Source organism: Ranitomeya variabilis, chromosome 8, assembly GCF_051348905.1.
Source record: "Ranitomeya variabilis isolate aRanVar5 chromosome 8, aRanVar5.hap1, whole genome shotgun sequence".
NCBI lineage: Eukaryota > Metazoa > Chordata > Amphibia > Anura > Dendrobatidae > Ranitomeya > Ranitomeya variabilis.
The window spans coordinates 181,888,290-181,903,084 of record NC_135239.1 but is presented as its reverse complement, the minus strand read 5'-3'; the positions used below and the strand labels follow the sequence as shown (position 1 = coordinate 181,903,084).

The 14,795-nt window shown below is 40.6% G+C and overlaps 1 protein-coding gene across 1 annotated transcript in view; it reads left to right on the top strand.

Annotated features, from left to right (window-relative positions):
* The window catches only part of LOC143788249 (protein Wnt-7a), a 61,928-nt gene extending 59,736 nt beyond the window's left edge, over window positions 1-2,192 (top strand). The window contains exon 4 of the mRNA XM_077277771.1: window positions 597-2,192. Coding sequence (XP_077133886.1) covers window positions 597-1,076 — 480 coding nt within the window. The 3' untranslated portion in view covers window positions 1,077-2,192. The remainder of the gene's footprint in view (window positions 1-596) is intronic.
* The last annotated feature ends 12,603 nt before the right edge of the window (window positions 2,193-14,795 follow it).

The following is a 14,795-nucleotide window of genomic DNA, read 5'->3' as shown; positions in this document are numbered from 1 at the left end:
TAATATGCCAAATACTCAATGTCCATTAGTAAATGTCGGCAGGTTCACCTTGGTGGCATTATGTGTAAAAAAGAGGTAAAAATTTGAAAAGGTTATTAGCTTATCATATTAGGTGGTCCTGTCCACTCCACTGCCACGTTCCCCCTTCTGAAATGTGTAAAATGATGATGGTTATTTTCTGCCAAATCATGCAAATCGAATGCACCAGGATCTGTGGATTTCAGGAAATTCGACTCTAATTCAGTTTGCATCTTATTGATTCGATCATTTCTAGTCCCGATGCTAGGTTTCATGCAAACATGAATATGCATGCATTCCATATTTCCTTGAAATTAATAAAAGTTCTAACATTATATGAGTAGATGTCACAGGTGTCTGTAACTCCATTTGTTTTCTTGACAGGTTTTTGCTCCTCTTCATTGATCACTCAAACATTGGGTGGTGTCCCAGTTGGCGAATTCCTGCCAATATGAGTATCATGACATGTCTGCTTGACATTTTTCGAGAAGCTTTTTAGTAGACTACTTAGTAATGACCTTAATATTTCCTTAGCTAAAAAGTTTTACTAATTTTTTTTGTTATTTTGTTTTTTGCAGGTCCTGGAGGAAAACATGAAACTGGAGTGTAAGTGTCATGGAGTATCGGGTTCTTGTACGACAAAAACATGCTGGACCACACTGCCAAAGTTCAGAGAAATAGGATTTCTCTTGAAGGACAAATATAGTGAAGCTGTTCACGTTGAGCCGGTTCGTGCCAGCAGAAATAAGAGACCAATGTTCCTCAAAATCAAAAAGCCTCTGTCGTATCGCAAACCAATGGACACAGACTTGGTGTATATAGAAAAATCTCCAAATTATTGTGATGAAGACCCGATATCAGGCAGTGTGGGCACGCAGGGTCGAATGTGCAACAAGACAGCCCAACACACGAGTGGCTGTGATTTAATGTGCTGTGGGAGAGGGTACAATACCCATCAGTACTCTCGCGTCTGGCAATGTAACTGTAAATTCCACTGGTGCTGCTACGTGAAATGTAACACGTGCAGTGAAAGAACAGAAGTGTTCACTTGTAAATGAGAACATTACCCAGATAAAGACGCGTTTTAGCCCTGGGAACTAATATCGTACATTTGCACAAGATCTCAAGCTACATTCTACAAGATTGTGGCCTAGAGTCCCATTGCCTTGTAGGAAGCTAAATGAATGGACCATTGTTGTCTTTAATTTGAGTAATTCTAAGACCATTCATCCAATGAAACCCTGAATATGTTGAAAATGCTGCACTGTAAAATTGTGCAGAGGGTCTACAACTGTGAAGAGAACAAGAGAAATAAGATCTTCTGGGGTGCTCTCAATATTGAGCAGGTCTTCTCCTTTACATAGTCAATGATCCATTCTGTCAAGGAAAACACTGTAGATTCAGAAATGTTGCATAAGTAGTTGGGTCCTGTACACTGTATTTGTTTACCCTTTTTCTGGATACACATGAATCTGCTGAAAAATCAGGCCTCTGATGGTTCGCAACTTAAAAATAAGCAAGACTGGAACCGGAAGAATTTTATAAAACAGCCACTATGCTAGCAGAGTTAAATGGATACATTAACCATAAATTTGTGTGACTTTTCCCACTCAATGTGGATTATACAGATTATTGTTCTTTAAGGGAATCTGTCACCAGGTTTTTGTTACATTATCTGAAAGGAGCATGATGTATAGACAGGACCCTGATTCCAGTGATATATCTCTTACTGCTGCCGCAGTTTTTATTAAGCAGTTTTATCTGCTGCAGATATAGCGGATCTTTGAACTGTTGAGCTCTTCATAACCCCGCCCACACCACTGATTGGCAACTTTCTGTGCGCTGTAGGCAGAAGCCTGCCAATCAGTGATGGGGGTGTGGTTGGACTACCTGGCAGCAGGTTTACTAGTCCTCTGGTGATAATCTCCTGCTGATAAAACAGGGATTTTATTAAAACTACAGCAAGCAGTCCAGTTAGTGACACAGTCTCTACTCCTACATTATGCTACTCTCAGATTAGGTAGCAAAATGCTGTTGTCAAATTTTCTTTATGTTCCTAATTTTTTACCATCAAATTTTTTGCCCCATGACTGATTTTTTTATGTTAAAAAACTCTGTTATATATACAGTACAGACCAAAAGTTTGGACACACCTTCTCATTTAAAGATTTTTCTGTATTTTCATGACTATGAAAATTGTACATTCACACTGAAGGCATCAAAACTATGAATTAACACATGTGCAATTATATACTTAACAAAAAATTATTATATTCTAGGTTCTTCAAAGTAGCCACCTTTTGCTTTGCTGACTGCTTTGTACACTCTTGGCATTCTCTTGATGAGCTACAAGAGGTAGTCGCCGGGAATGGTTTTCACTTCACATGTGTGCCTTGTCAGGTTTAATAAGTGGGATTTCTTGGCTTATAAATGGGGTTGGGACCATCAGTTGCATTGAGCAGAAGTCTGGTGGATACATAGCTGATAGTCCTACTGAATTAGAATTTGTATTATGGCAAGAAAAAAGCAGCTAAGTAAAGAAAACCGAGTGGCCATCATTATTTTAAGAAATGAAGGTCAGTCAGTCCGAAAATTGGGAAAACTTTGAAAGTGTCCCCAAGTGCAGTGGCAAAAACCATCAAGCGCTACAAAGAAACTGGCTCACATGAGGACCGCCCCAGGAAAGGAAGACCAAGAGTCACCTCTGCTTCTGAGGATGTTTATCCAAGTCACCAGCCTCAGAAATCACAGGTTAACAGCAGCGCAGATTAGAGACCAGGTCAATGCCACACAGAGTTCTAGCAGCAGACACATCTCTACAACAACTGTTAGGAGGAGACTTTGTGCAGCAGGCCTTCATGGTAAAATAGCTGCTAGGAAACCACTGCTAAGGACAGGCAACAAGCAGAAGAGACTTGTTTGGGCTAAAGAACACAAGGAATGGACATTACACCAGTGGAAATCTGTGGAATTTGGTCTGATGAGTCCAAATTTGAGATCTTTGGTTCCAACTGCCGTGTCTTTGTGCGACGCAGAAAAGGTGAACGGATGGACACTACATGCCTGGTTCCCACCGTGAAGCATGGAGGAGGAGCTTTGATGATGTGGGGGTGCTTTGCTGGTGACACTGTTGGGGATTTATTCAAAATTGAAGGCATACTGAACCAGCATGGCTTCCACAGCATCTTGCAGCGGCATGCTAATTCCATCCGGTTTGCGTTTAGTTGGACCATCATTTATTTTTCAACAGGACAATGACCCCAAACACACATCCAGGCAGTGTAAGGGCTATTTGACCAAGAAGGAGAGTGATGGGGTGCTACACCAGATGACCTGGCCTCCACAATCACCAGACCTGAACCCAATCGAGATGGTTTGGGGTGAACTGGACCGCAGAGTGAAGGCAAAAGGGCCAACAAGTGCTAAGCATCTCTGGGAACTCCTTCAAGATTGTTGGAAGACCATTGCCGGTGACTACCTCTTGAAGCTCATCAAGAGAATGCCAAGAGAGTGCAAAGCAGTCATCAAAGCAAAAGGTGGCTACTTTGAAGAACCTAGAATATAACACATAATTTCAGTTTTTTCACACTTTTTTGTTAAGTATATAATTCCACATGTGTTAATTCATAGTTTTGATGCCTTCAGTGTGAATGTACAATTTTCATAGTCATGAAAATACAGAAAAATCTTTAAGTGAGAAGGTGTGTCCAAACTTTTGGTCTGAACTGTATATATATATATATATATATATACATATATATATATATATATATATATATATATATATATATATATATATATAGATAGATATATTTCAATTATCTTGTTGTTGTTGGCACAGGGATTTTAGTGATGATATTTAACGATATATTTTAGAGTAAACTAATATTAATTTATTTAACATAAAAACACATACTGCCATTTGAAACTGTCTGATAGCAAACAAAAAAATGTTTTAATTTTTTAATTATTTAGAAAATGAGATCTCTGTATTGGAAACAAAAAAAACAAAACTGGAGGTGTAAATAGTACGTTTTACTCAGATCCCATTTATAGCTGTGTACAAAGGATAATCTTGTTTGTTTTTCCTTTTTTATGGTGAAAGCAGACATCTTTTCTTCAATACTTTAATGCTGTTTGCTGCTAGCTGTCTGGAATAATCGCTCTCTATATTTAATTGTCTGATTATGTTTTTTAATTTTTTTTTCTAAATTAATAAATTTGGATTTCATTTGTTGGAATGTTCCAGACAAAATCTTATGGAAAAAAAATGGACCATTATGGAAAAGAGTATATTTTGTAAGAGACTATTTTTATATGAATATTTTATTTATATTATGCCTGTGTCATTCTATAATCTTCAGTTTTTTTCACCAGAAAGCACTCAGTTTCTCTACTCGCAAAAAAAATCATACAGATTTAGTTTTTTAACATCCAGCTTACTATGATTTTTCTTTTTTTCAGTTTAGTATCAATAATATGAGAAAGTTTAAGTATATTCCATTATTGGCATAGGGAATACATTCAAAGCTTAACTTTGTGATTAGTATTACATTTTTGCTCGGTTATCCCATTCGGAAGAGGAAAAAAAAAAGAAAAATCTGATTTTGCTTCCCACGTGCATCTTGGGTTATTATTAGCAAATGTGCTGTGTACGCTGCCTATTAAATCTCTATATTGTGTTACTGTCAAATTTGATTTTATCACTGACAGACTGTAGACTATGACTGTACAAACTAGCTTCACATACACAGCCTGATTCTTGCAGATAACACAAAAAAAGCTTATAGGATTTTTTTTTTTTTATCCGATTGATCTGAGCGTTTGCCTGCTTTGACTTCGAAAAGATGCGGGATGCTAAAAATTAACAGTAATATTTAAAAAAAAGTGAAAAAGTAAAAAAAAAAATTAAAACGTCCTATACACTGTTAACAATTAGTGCAGTATTTGTTTTATTCATTATGCAATATTATTTTTTTTTTTTTAAATTTTTGTAAACAGTGTTAGACCAGTGTACATCAGTGTATAAGATGTCGGAATAGGTTCTAGGTGAGATTAATTTATTGTCCGACTACTGAACTGATAAAAGATGACAAATATTTTTATAAACAATTTTTCTGGATTCATTAATTAACTACTGATCTATATATATATATATTAAGCATAATGCTGTCGTTCTGGTAAGGCTACTTTCACACTAGCGTCGTACGACGCATGACGAATTGCGTCGTTGCGACGTACTGACGCTAGCAGTGAAAGCGCCGCACAACGGGGGCAGCGGATGCTGTTTTTCAACGCATCCGCTGCCCCATTGTGAGGTGCGGGGAGGAGGGGCGGAGTTCCGGCTGCGCATGCGCAGTCGGAAATGCTGGACACGACGCACCAAAAAACGTTACATGCAACGTTTTTTGGTGGCAACGGTCCGACGCAACACGACGCAACCGTCGCACGTCACACTGCGTCGCTAATGCTAGTCTACGGAGAAAAAACGCATCCTGCAAGCACTTTTGCAGGATGCGTTTTTTCGACAAAACGACGCATAGCGACGTGCAGTGCATGACGCTAGTGTGAAAGTAGCCTTAGAGCGTAATCAAAAAGTAGTTGTTTGTCAGCAAAATGGCTTTACTACAGTTTACTAGATTCATAGTTTTACCACTGGAAAAAGCATCAGTCATCTATCGCATAGTCCAGAATGTGATTTTGGATAGTAAATGATCACAACTCTAATTTTTCAGTATGGTTTCATCCTCAAGCATTCAGCTAAGATGGTTTCTTCCAGAAATGTGTTCTTTTTTTTTCCATTGATCAGTAATATGCCGTGTGAACTCAATGACTATATCAGCTCCTCAATCCATTTTAGCAACAATAAAATCATGGATGTGAAATATCGTTTTTTTATGTCTTTTTTATTACCTAATTTATGAAAAAAAACACATTTGGTGGGGGTATACATATATATACAGTACCTTGAAAAAGTATTCACACCATGTGAACTTTTCTACATTTTAGAACATTATACCCACAAACTTATAAATTTATTGGGATTTTATGTGCTGTATCAACACAAAGTGGCAAATATTTATAAGTAATACAGGTCCTTCTCAAAAAATTAGCATATAGTGTTAAATTTCATTATTTACCATAATGTAATGATTACAATTAAACTTTCATATATTATAGATTCATTATCCACCAACTGAAATTTGTCAGGTCTTTTATTGTTTTAATACTGATGATTTTGGCATACAACTCCTGATAACCCAAAAAACCTGTCTCAATAAATTAGCATATCAAGAAAAGGTCCTCTAAACGACCTATTACCCTAATCTTCTGAATCAACTAATTAACTCTAAACACATGCAAAAGATACCCGAGGCTTTTAAAAACTCCCTGCCTGGTTCATTACTCAAAACCCCCATCATGGGTAAGACTAGCGACCTGACAGATGTCAAGAAGGCCATCATTGACACCCTCAAGCAAGAGGGTAAGACCCAAAAAGAAATTTCTCAACAAATAGGCTGTTCCCAGAGTGCTGTATCAAGGCACCTCAATGGTAAGTCTGTTGGAAGGAAACAATGTGGCAGAAAACGCTGTACAACGAGAAGAGGTGACCGGACCCTGAGGAAGATTGTGGAGAAGGACCGATTCCAGACCTTGGGGAACCTGAGGAAGCAGTGGACTGAGTCTGGTGTGGAAACATCCAGAGCCACCGTGCATTCCCCAGGTAAAGCCACTTTTGAACCATAAACAGCGGCAGAAGCGCCTGACCTGGGCTACAGAGAAGCAGCACTGGACTGTTGCTAAGTGGTCCCAAGTACTTTTTTCTGATGAAAGCAAATTTTGCATGTCATTCGGAAATCAAGGTGCCAGAGTCTGGAGGAAGACTGGGGAGAAGGAAATGCCAAAATGCCTGAAGTTCAGTGTCAAGTACCCACAGTCAGTGATGGTGTGGGGTGCCATGTCAGCTGCTGGTGTTGGTCCACTGTGTTTCATCAAGGGCAGGGTCAATGCAGCTAGCTATCAGGAGATTTTGGAGCACTTCATGCTTCTATCGGCTGAAATGCTTTATGGAGATGAAGATTTCATTTTTCAGCACGACCTGGCACCTGCTCACAGTGCCAAAACCACTGGTAAATGGTTTACTGACCATGGTATTACTGTGCTCAATTGGCCTGCCAACTCTCCTGACCTGAACCCCATAGAGAATCTGTGGGATATTGTGAAGAGAAAGTTGAGAGACGCAAGACCCAACACTCTGGATGAGCTTAAGGCCGCTATTGAAGCATCCTGGGCCTCCATAACATCTCAGCAGTGTCACAGGCTGATTGCCTCCATGCCACGCCGCATTGAAGCAGTCATTTCTGCCAAAGGATTCCCGACCAAGTATTGAGTGCATAACTGAACATTATTATTTGATTGTTTTTTTGCTTGTTATTAAAAAACACTTTTATTTGATTGGACGGGTGAAATATGCTAATTTATTGAGACAGGTTTTTTGGGTTATCAGGAGTTGTATGCCAAAATCATCAGTATTAAAACAATAAAAGACCTGACAAATTTCAGTTGGTGGATAATGAATCTATAATATATGAAAGTTTAATTGTAATCATTACATTATGGTAAATAATGAAATTTAACACTATATGCTAATTTTTTGAGAAGGACCTGTATAAGTGTAAAGGAAATGGTACATGGTTTTCTAAATATTTTAAAAATACAAATCTGAAAATTGTGATATGCATTTGTATTCAGCCCCCTTTAGTCTGATACCCCTAAATAAAATCCAGAGTCACCAATTGCCTCTAGAAGTCACATAAATTGAGTCCACTTGTGTGTAATTTCTTCTCAGAATAACTACAGCTGGTTTTCTGTAAAAGCCTCAGAGGTTTGTTTGAGAACATTAGCGATCAAACAGCATTATGAAATCGAAGGAACACACCAGACAGGGCCGGGATAAAGTTATGGTGCAGTTTAAAGCAGGGTAAGGTTATAAAATAGTAGCCCAAACTCTGAACATCTCACGGAGAACTGTTCAATCCATCATCGAGAAATGGAAGACGTATGGTACAACTGCAAATCTATCAAGACATGGCTGTCCGCCGAAACTGACATCACGATCAAGGAGAGCACTAATTAGAGAAGCAGCTAAGAGGCCCATGGTCTGGAGGAGCTGCAGCTCAGGTGGGAGAATCTGTCCATGTGATAACAAATAGTTGTATACTCCACAAATCTGGCCTTCGTGGAAGAATGGCGAGAAAAAAGCCATTTTTGAAAGCAAGCAATAAGAAGTCCTCTTTCCAGTTTCAATCAGCCATGTAGGGGACACCACGAGCATGTGGAAAAAGGTGTTATGGTCAGATGAGACCAAAGTAAAACTTTTTAGGCTAAATTCATAACGCTATGTGTGACAGAAAACTAACACTGCACATCACCCTAAAAACATCATCCCCAAACATGGTGGCATCATCATGCTGTGGGGAGGCTTTTCTCCAGCAGGGACAGGAAAGCCGGTCAGAGTTGTTAGGAAGATAGATAAAGCCAAATATAGATCACTACTGGGTGAAAACCTGTTAGGGGCTGTAAAAGACTTGAGACTGGGATGCAGGTTCACTTCCAGCAGGACAACGACCTTAAACATCCTGCTTCAGTGGAATGGTTTCAATCAAAGGATATTCATGTGTGTGAATGACCCAGTCACAGTCCAGACCTAAACCCATTGGCAATCTGTGACAAGACTTAAGAATTGCTGTTAGCAGATGCCTCCATCCCATCTCACTGAGCTAGAGCTAGTTTACAAAGAAGAATTGGCAAAAATTTCACCCTCTAGATCTGCAAAGCTTGTAGAAACAGACACAAAAAGATTTGCATCTGGAATTGCAGAAAAAAGGGGGGCTTACAAAGTATTGATCCAGGGGGTCAGAATACAAATGCATGTCACAATTTTCAGATTTATATTTTTAATACGCTTAGAAAACCATGTATCATTTCCTTCACACTTCACAAATACTTGCTGCTTTGTGTTGGCATATCACATAAAATAGCAATAAAATAAATTTAGGGTTGTGGATGTAATGTGAAAAAATGTGGAAAAGTTCACAGGGTATGAATATTTTTTCAAGGCATTGTGTATGTTTTTGGTGAGAGCATAAATATAGGGCAGACACTTTGTTCGGATGTTTTAAAGCCTACATTGGACAAGAGGCCTTTTTTTATTTCACTAAGTTTGGGAGCCAGTAAATTCTTGGATATTTTGGAGTGTGAAACTACCGTATTTTCCGGCGTATAAGACAACTTTTTAACCCCTGAAAATCATCTCAAAAGTCTTGGTCGTCTTATACGCCGGGTACGGCATGTGCAGGGAGCGGTCCTGTATGGTTCCCAGGGTCTGAAGGAGATGAGACTCTCTTTCAGGCCCTGGGATACATACTGTATCCATGTAAAAAAAGAATAAAAAAAAAAAATATGGGATATACTTACCCTCCGATGGCCCCCGGCTCACAGCGGTGCAAGCGGCGGCCTCACGCGACCGTGTCGTCATCGAAGGTCCTTCGCTCAATGCATCCAGGAACGGAGGCCGCCGCTTGCACCGCTGAGAGTCGGGGGCCATCGGAGGGTAAGTATATCCCATATTTTTTATTTGTATTTTTTTTTACATGAATATGGATCCCAGGGCCTGAAGGAGAGTCTCCTCTCCTCCAGACCCTGGGAACCATCCACACCGCACACACCGTATAAGATGACTGGGCGCATAAGATGACCCCCGTCTTATACGGCGAGTATATCCCAAATTCCATATTTTATATGGAAAAGTTGGGGGTCGTCTTATAAGCCCAGTCATCTTATACACCAGAAAATACGGTACCTTCTTTTTATCAATGAATGTTACAGGGGAAATATAAATCAAGTGGAAAAACTGGAGAGACAAAAAGCGCCAAAAAGCGCCAACTCGGGACCGGAGCATGCGGCTGCATAGAAATACATGCAGCCGCACACTCCGGTCCCGAGTGCCGACGGCAGTGCCGGGACTTGATGCGAGAGACTCATGCGAGTTTCTCGCATTGAACTCGCAAGTGTGACCCCGGCCTGATTCAGAATCTACGCTGCCCAAGGATCACACACAAAGGTGAAGCATGAATGTGGTTTATTATGTCAATGTGTTTCAAGGTTTTCAAACCTCTTCATCAGGATCATTGTGGTTTGGTCCTGATGAAGAGGGTTGAAAACCTTGAAACGGTAAACTTAATAACAAAGCCACAAAAAGATGACTAAAAATGCTCCAAAAATTCAAGAGTACAGCAGAAAAGAGGCAGCAGTGCTTACCTGCCCAGGTCTCCGAATAAATGCAAACCCAGGTAGTAAAGATGGCGCTACACAGGTGCAAAATACTACTAAGACAACCACTCATGCATCCCATGTGGACACCCCAGTTTACAAGACCTAACGTGCTGGGCTTGGCTGCATGTGAACATCGCCCTATACAAGCCTCTTTGGTGCAATCATATACTGAGCAATCACCCCTCCATGAATTGGTAGGCTGTGAGTGGTTTTCTCATCAGTATGTGTTGCCGCCATCTTTACTACCTGGGTTTGCAGCATCCTGATAGTGCATTTGTTCGGAGACCTGGGCAGGTAAGCACTACTGCCCCTTTTCTGATGTATTAAACCTTGAAACAGCTTGACATAATAAACCCAATTCATGCTTCACCTTTGTGTGTGATCGTACCTTTGAACCTTGAGCATCGCCTATTCTGAACCACTGCATTCCTCATTTATTCCATGGGAAATATAAGCTTCCATTAAAGGAGCACAATGTGTTTGGTAGCTTACATAGAATATAGGAGATCCTATAACACAGATGGTGCTTCATTATGGTGCTCCCAATCTTGCAGTTGTGAGATTGGAGGCATTGTGTGGATCCATATGAAGCAAGACAGTATGAATGTGATCATGGGGAGAGAGGAGGCTCTCATCAAGACCAGCGATGTCTATTGAACGGAAAAGTCAGCAGTGGTCTTTCTCCAGCACTGTAAATTGCTAACGAATACGTATGCCCTATCTAACAAATTGTGAACAGACATATATTCTGACAAGGGACAACTGAACATTGCGCTGGGACAACGAACTGGATGTAGTTGCTGACTGTTGGGTTTGTGCAACTGTACGTTGTGGACAGGAGGCCTCAGCTCCTTCCTCCTGGACAGCAGAGTGGGAATGACGTAACACAGGGGAAGGGCCAGTGGTTTCACCGTCAGACACATATTTTGTACCCAGGCATTCGGCCCACCTACTGGGGTGCTGCATATATGAGCAGTATATGGCATAAGCTAACAGAGGTTTTATGTCAAATCTCCCTTCATAAAGAGGCATGTGGGTAAGAATTTAGAACTAGCAGCATATATATAGGGCATGTTTCATTACTCATATTATTATTCTGTGTAAGGCTCAAACATGAAGAATTGTGTGGAGCATATTAATGCATTTATGGTCCAAAATGTCCAAGTGCAGACCCAAAAAACAACATCAGGCTTCCAGATACATGCTTAAAAGACCATGAGAAGGGCAACACAATAAAAAGTATAATAATAGAATATACAGGGTGGTTCAAAAGTAGGTGGACAGAAAATAATAACATTTATTTTCATTTATATATAAAATTAGATATACTAACTAGTGTTGAGCATTCCGATACCGCAAGTATCGGGTATCGGCCGATATTTGCTGTATCGGAATTCCGATACCGAGTTCCGATATTTTTGTGATATCGGAATCGGAAGTTCCCAGTGTATGGTTCCCAGGGTCTGGAGGAGAGGAGACTCTCCTTCAGGCCCTGGGATCCATATTCATGTAAAAAATAAAGAATTAAAATAAAAAATATGGATATACTCACCCCTCCGGCGGCCCCTGGACCTTACCGATGTAACCGGGAGCCTCCGTTCTTAAGAATGAGGAGTTTAGGACCTGCGATGACGTTGCGGCTTGTGATTGGTCGCATGAGCGGTCACATGAGCGGTCACGCGACCAATCACAAGCCGCGACGTCATCGAAGGTCCTAAACTCCTCATTCTTAGGAACGGAGGCTCCCGGTTACATCGGTAAGGTCCAGGGGCCGCCGGAGGGGTGAGTATATCCATATTTTTTATTTTAATTCTTTATTTTGTACATGAATATGGATCCCAGGGCCTGAAGGAGAGTTTCCTCTCCTTCAGACCCTGGCAACCATCCAGGATAGCTTCCGATACTTGTGTCCCATTGACTTGTATTGGTATCGGGTATCGGTATCAGCGATATCCGATATTTTTTGGATATCGGCCGATACTATCCGATACCGATACTTTCAAGTATCGGAAGGTATCGCTCAACACTAATACTAACACAAGCATAACATTGACAATTAAATTTTATTCTGAACAATAATACAAAAGCCCTTAAATTTTATCAACGCAGGTGCTCAAACTGTTTTCCATCACAATTTGCACAGCTTTGGAGTCTGCCTCTTACGCTTTGACAAACATTTTTGCACAAGTCTCTTTGGGTATTAATTTCTTGAAATGCATCTCTTATGTAATTTTTCAAATCACTGACACTTTTTGGTTTTTGACTATAAACTTTGTCCTTGAGTACTCCCCAAAAGAAAAAATCCATTGGGGTCAAGTCTGGTGAATGTGCCGGCAAATCAACTGGGCCTCTTCGGTCAATCCATTTATTGGGAAATGTTTTATCAAGATACAATTATGTCTGTTAATATGGCCACATAATTTGAAAGAAGCTTCATCACTACACACAATGTTATCTAAAATTACTGGATTTTCTTCAATTTCGTTAAGCATAATCTCACTAAATTGCAGCCCGCTTTCTGGATCATCCTCCAATAAACCATGAATTAGACGTGGACGATAAGCTTTCCACCCAATAGATTTCAGGATTCGCATGATGGAAGCTCGTGAAATTCCCAATTCTAAAGAGACTCTTCTGGTGGACTTTTTTGGACTCTGAACAAATGTTTCAGCAACAAGTTGTTTATTATTTTCTGTACAGGCTGTTTTGGGTCGACCAGTTTTTGGAGCATTAACCCCTTAATCCCATCTGACGTACTATCCCGTCGAGGTGGGGTGGGCCTTAATTCCCACCGACGGGATAGTACGTCATAGCGATCGGCCGCGCTCACGGGGGGAGCGCGGCCGATCGCGGCCGGGTGTCAGCTGCCTATCGCAGCTGACATCCGGCACTATGTGCCAGGAGCGGTCACGGACCGCCCCCGGCACATTAACCCCCGGCACACCGCGATCAAACATGATCGTGGTGTGCCGGCGGTACAGGGAAGCGTCGCGCAGGGAGGGGGCTCCCTGCGGGCTTCCCTGAGACGATCGGTACAAGGTGATGTACTCACCTTGTACCGAGCGTCTTCTACCTGCAGGGCCTGGATCCAAAATGGCCGCGGGGCTGCATCCGGGTCCTGCAGGGAGGACTTCCGGGTCAGGAGCAGGCTGCAGATGAAAGCTGCAGCCTGCTCCGATGAAAGTATGATCGCCGATTTGACAGAGTGCTGTGCACACTGTCAAATCGGCGATCTGTGATGTCCCCCCTGGGACAAAGTAAAAAAGTTAAAAAAAAAATTTCCCCATGTGTAAAAAAAAAAAAAAAAAAAATAATTCCTAAATAAAGGAAAAAAAAAATATTATTCCCATAAATACATTTCTTTATCTAAAAAAAACAAACAAAAACAATAAAAGTACACATATTTAGTATCGCCGCGTCCGTAACGATCTAACCTATAAAACTGCCCCACTAGTTAACCCCTTCAGTGAACACCGTAGGAAAAAAAAAAAAAACGAGCCAAAAAACAACGCTTTATTATCATACCGCCAAACAAAAAGTGGAATAGCACGCGATCAAAAAGACGGATATAAATAACCATGGTACCGCTGAAAACGTCATCTTGTCCCGCAAAATATGAGCCACCACAAAGCATCATAAGCAAAAAAATAAAAAAGTTATAGTCCTGAGAATAAAGCGATACCAAAATAATTATTTTTTCTATAAAATAGTTTTTATCGTATAAAAGCGCCAAAACATAAAAAAAATGATATAAATGAGATATCGCTGTAATCGTACTGACCCGACGAATAAAACTGCTTTATCAATTTTACCAAACGCGGAACGGTATAAACACCTCCCCCAAAAGATATTAATGAATAGCTGGTTTTTGATCACTCTGCCTCACAAAAATCGGAATAAAAAGCGATCAAAAAATGTCATGTGTCCGAAAATGCTACCAGTAAAAACGTCAACTCGTCCCGCAAAAAACAAGATCTCACATGACTCTGTGGACTCAAATATGGAAAAATTACAGCTCTCAAAATGTGGTAACGCAAAAAATATTTTTTGCAATGAAAAGCGTCTTTCAGTGTGTGACGGCTGCCAATCATAAAAATCCGCTAAAAAACCCGCTATAAAAGTAAATAAAATCCCCCTTCATCACCCCCTTAGTTAGGGAAAAATAAAAAAAATAAAAAAAATGTATTTATTTCCATTTTCCCATTAGGGTTAGGGTTAGGGCTAGAGTTAGGGCTAGAGTTAGGGCTAGAGTTAGGGCTAGAGTTAGGACTAGGGTTAGGATTAAGGCAAGGGTAAGGGCTAGGGTTAGGGTTAGGGCTAGGGTTGGGGCTAGGGTTAGGGTTAGGGCTAGGGTTAGGGCTAGGGTTGGGGCTAGGGTTAGGGCTAGGGTTAGGGCTAGGGTTGGGGCTAGGGTTAGGGCTAGGGTTAGGGCTAGTGTTATG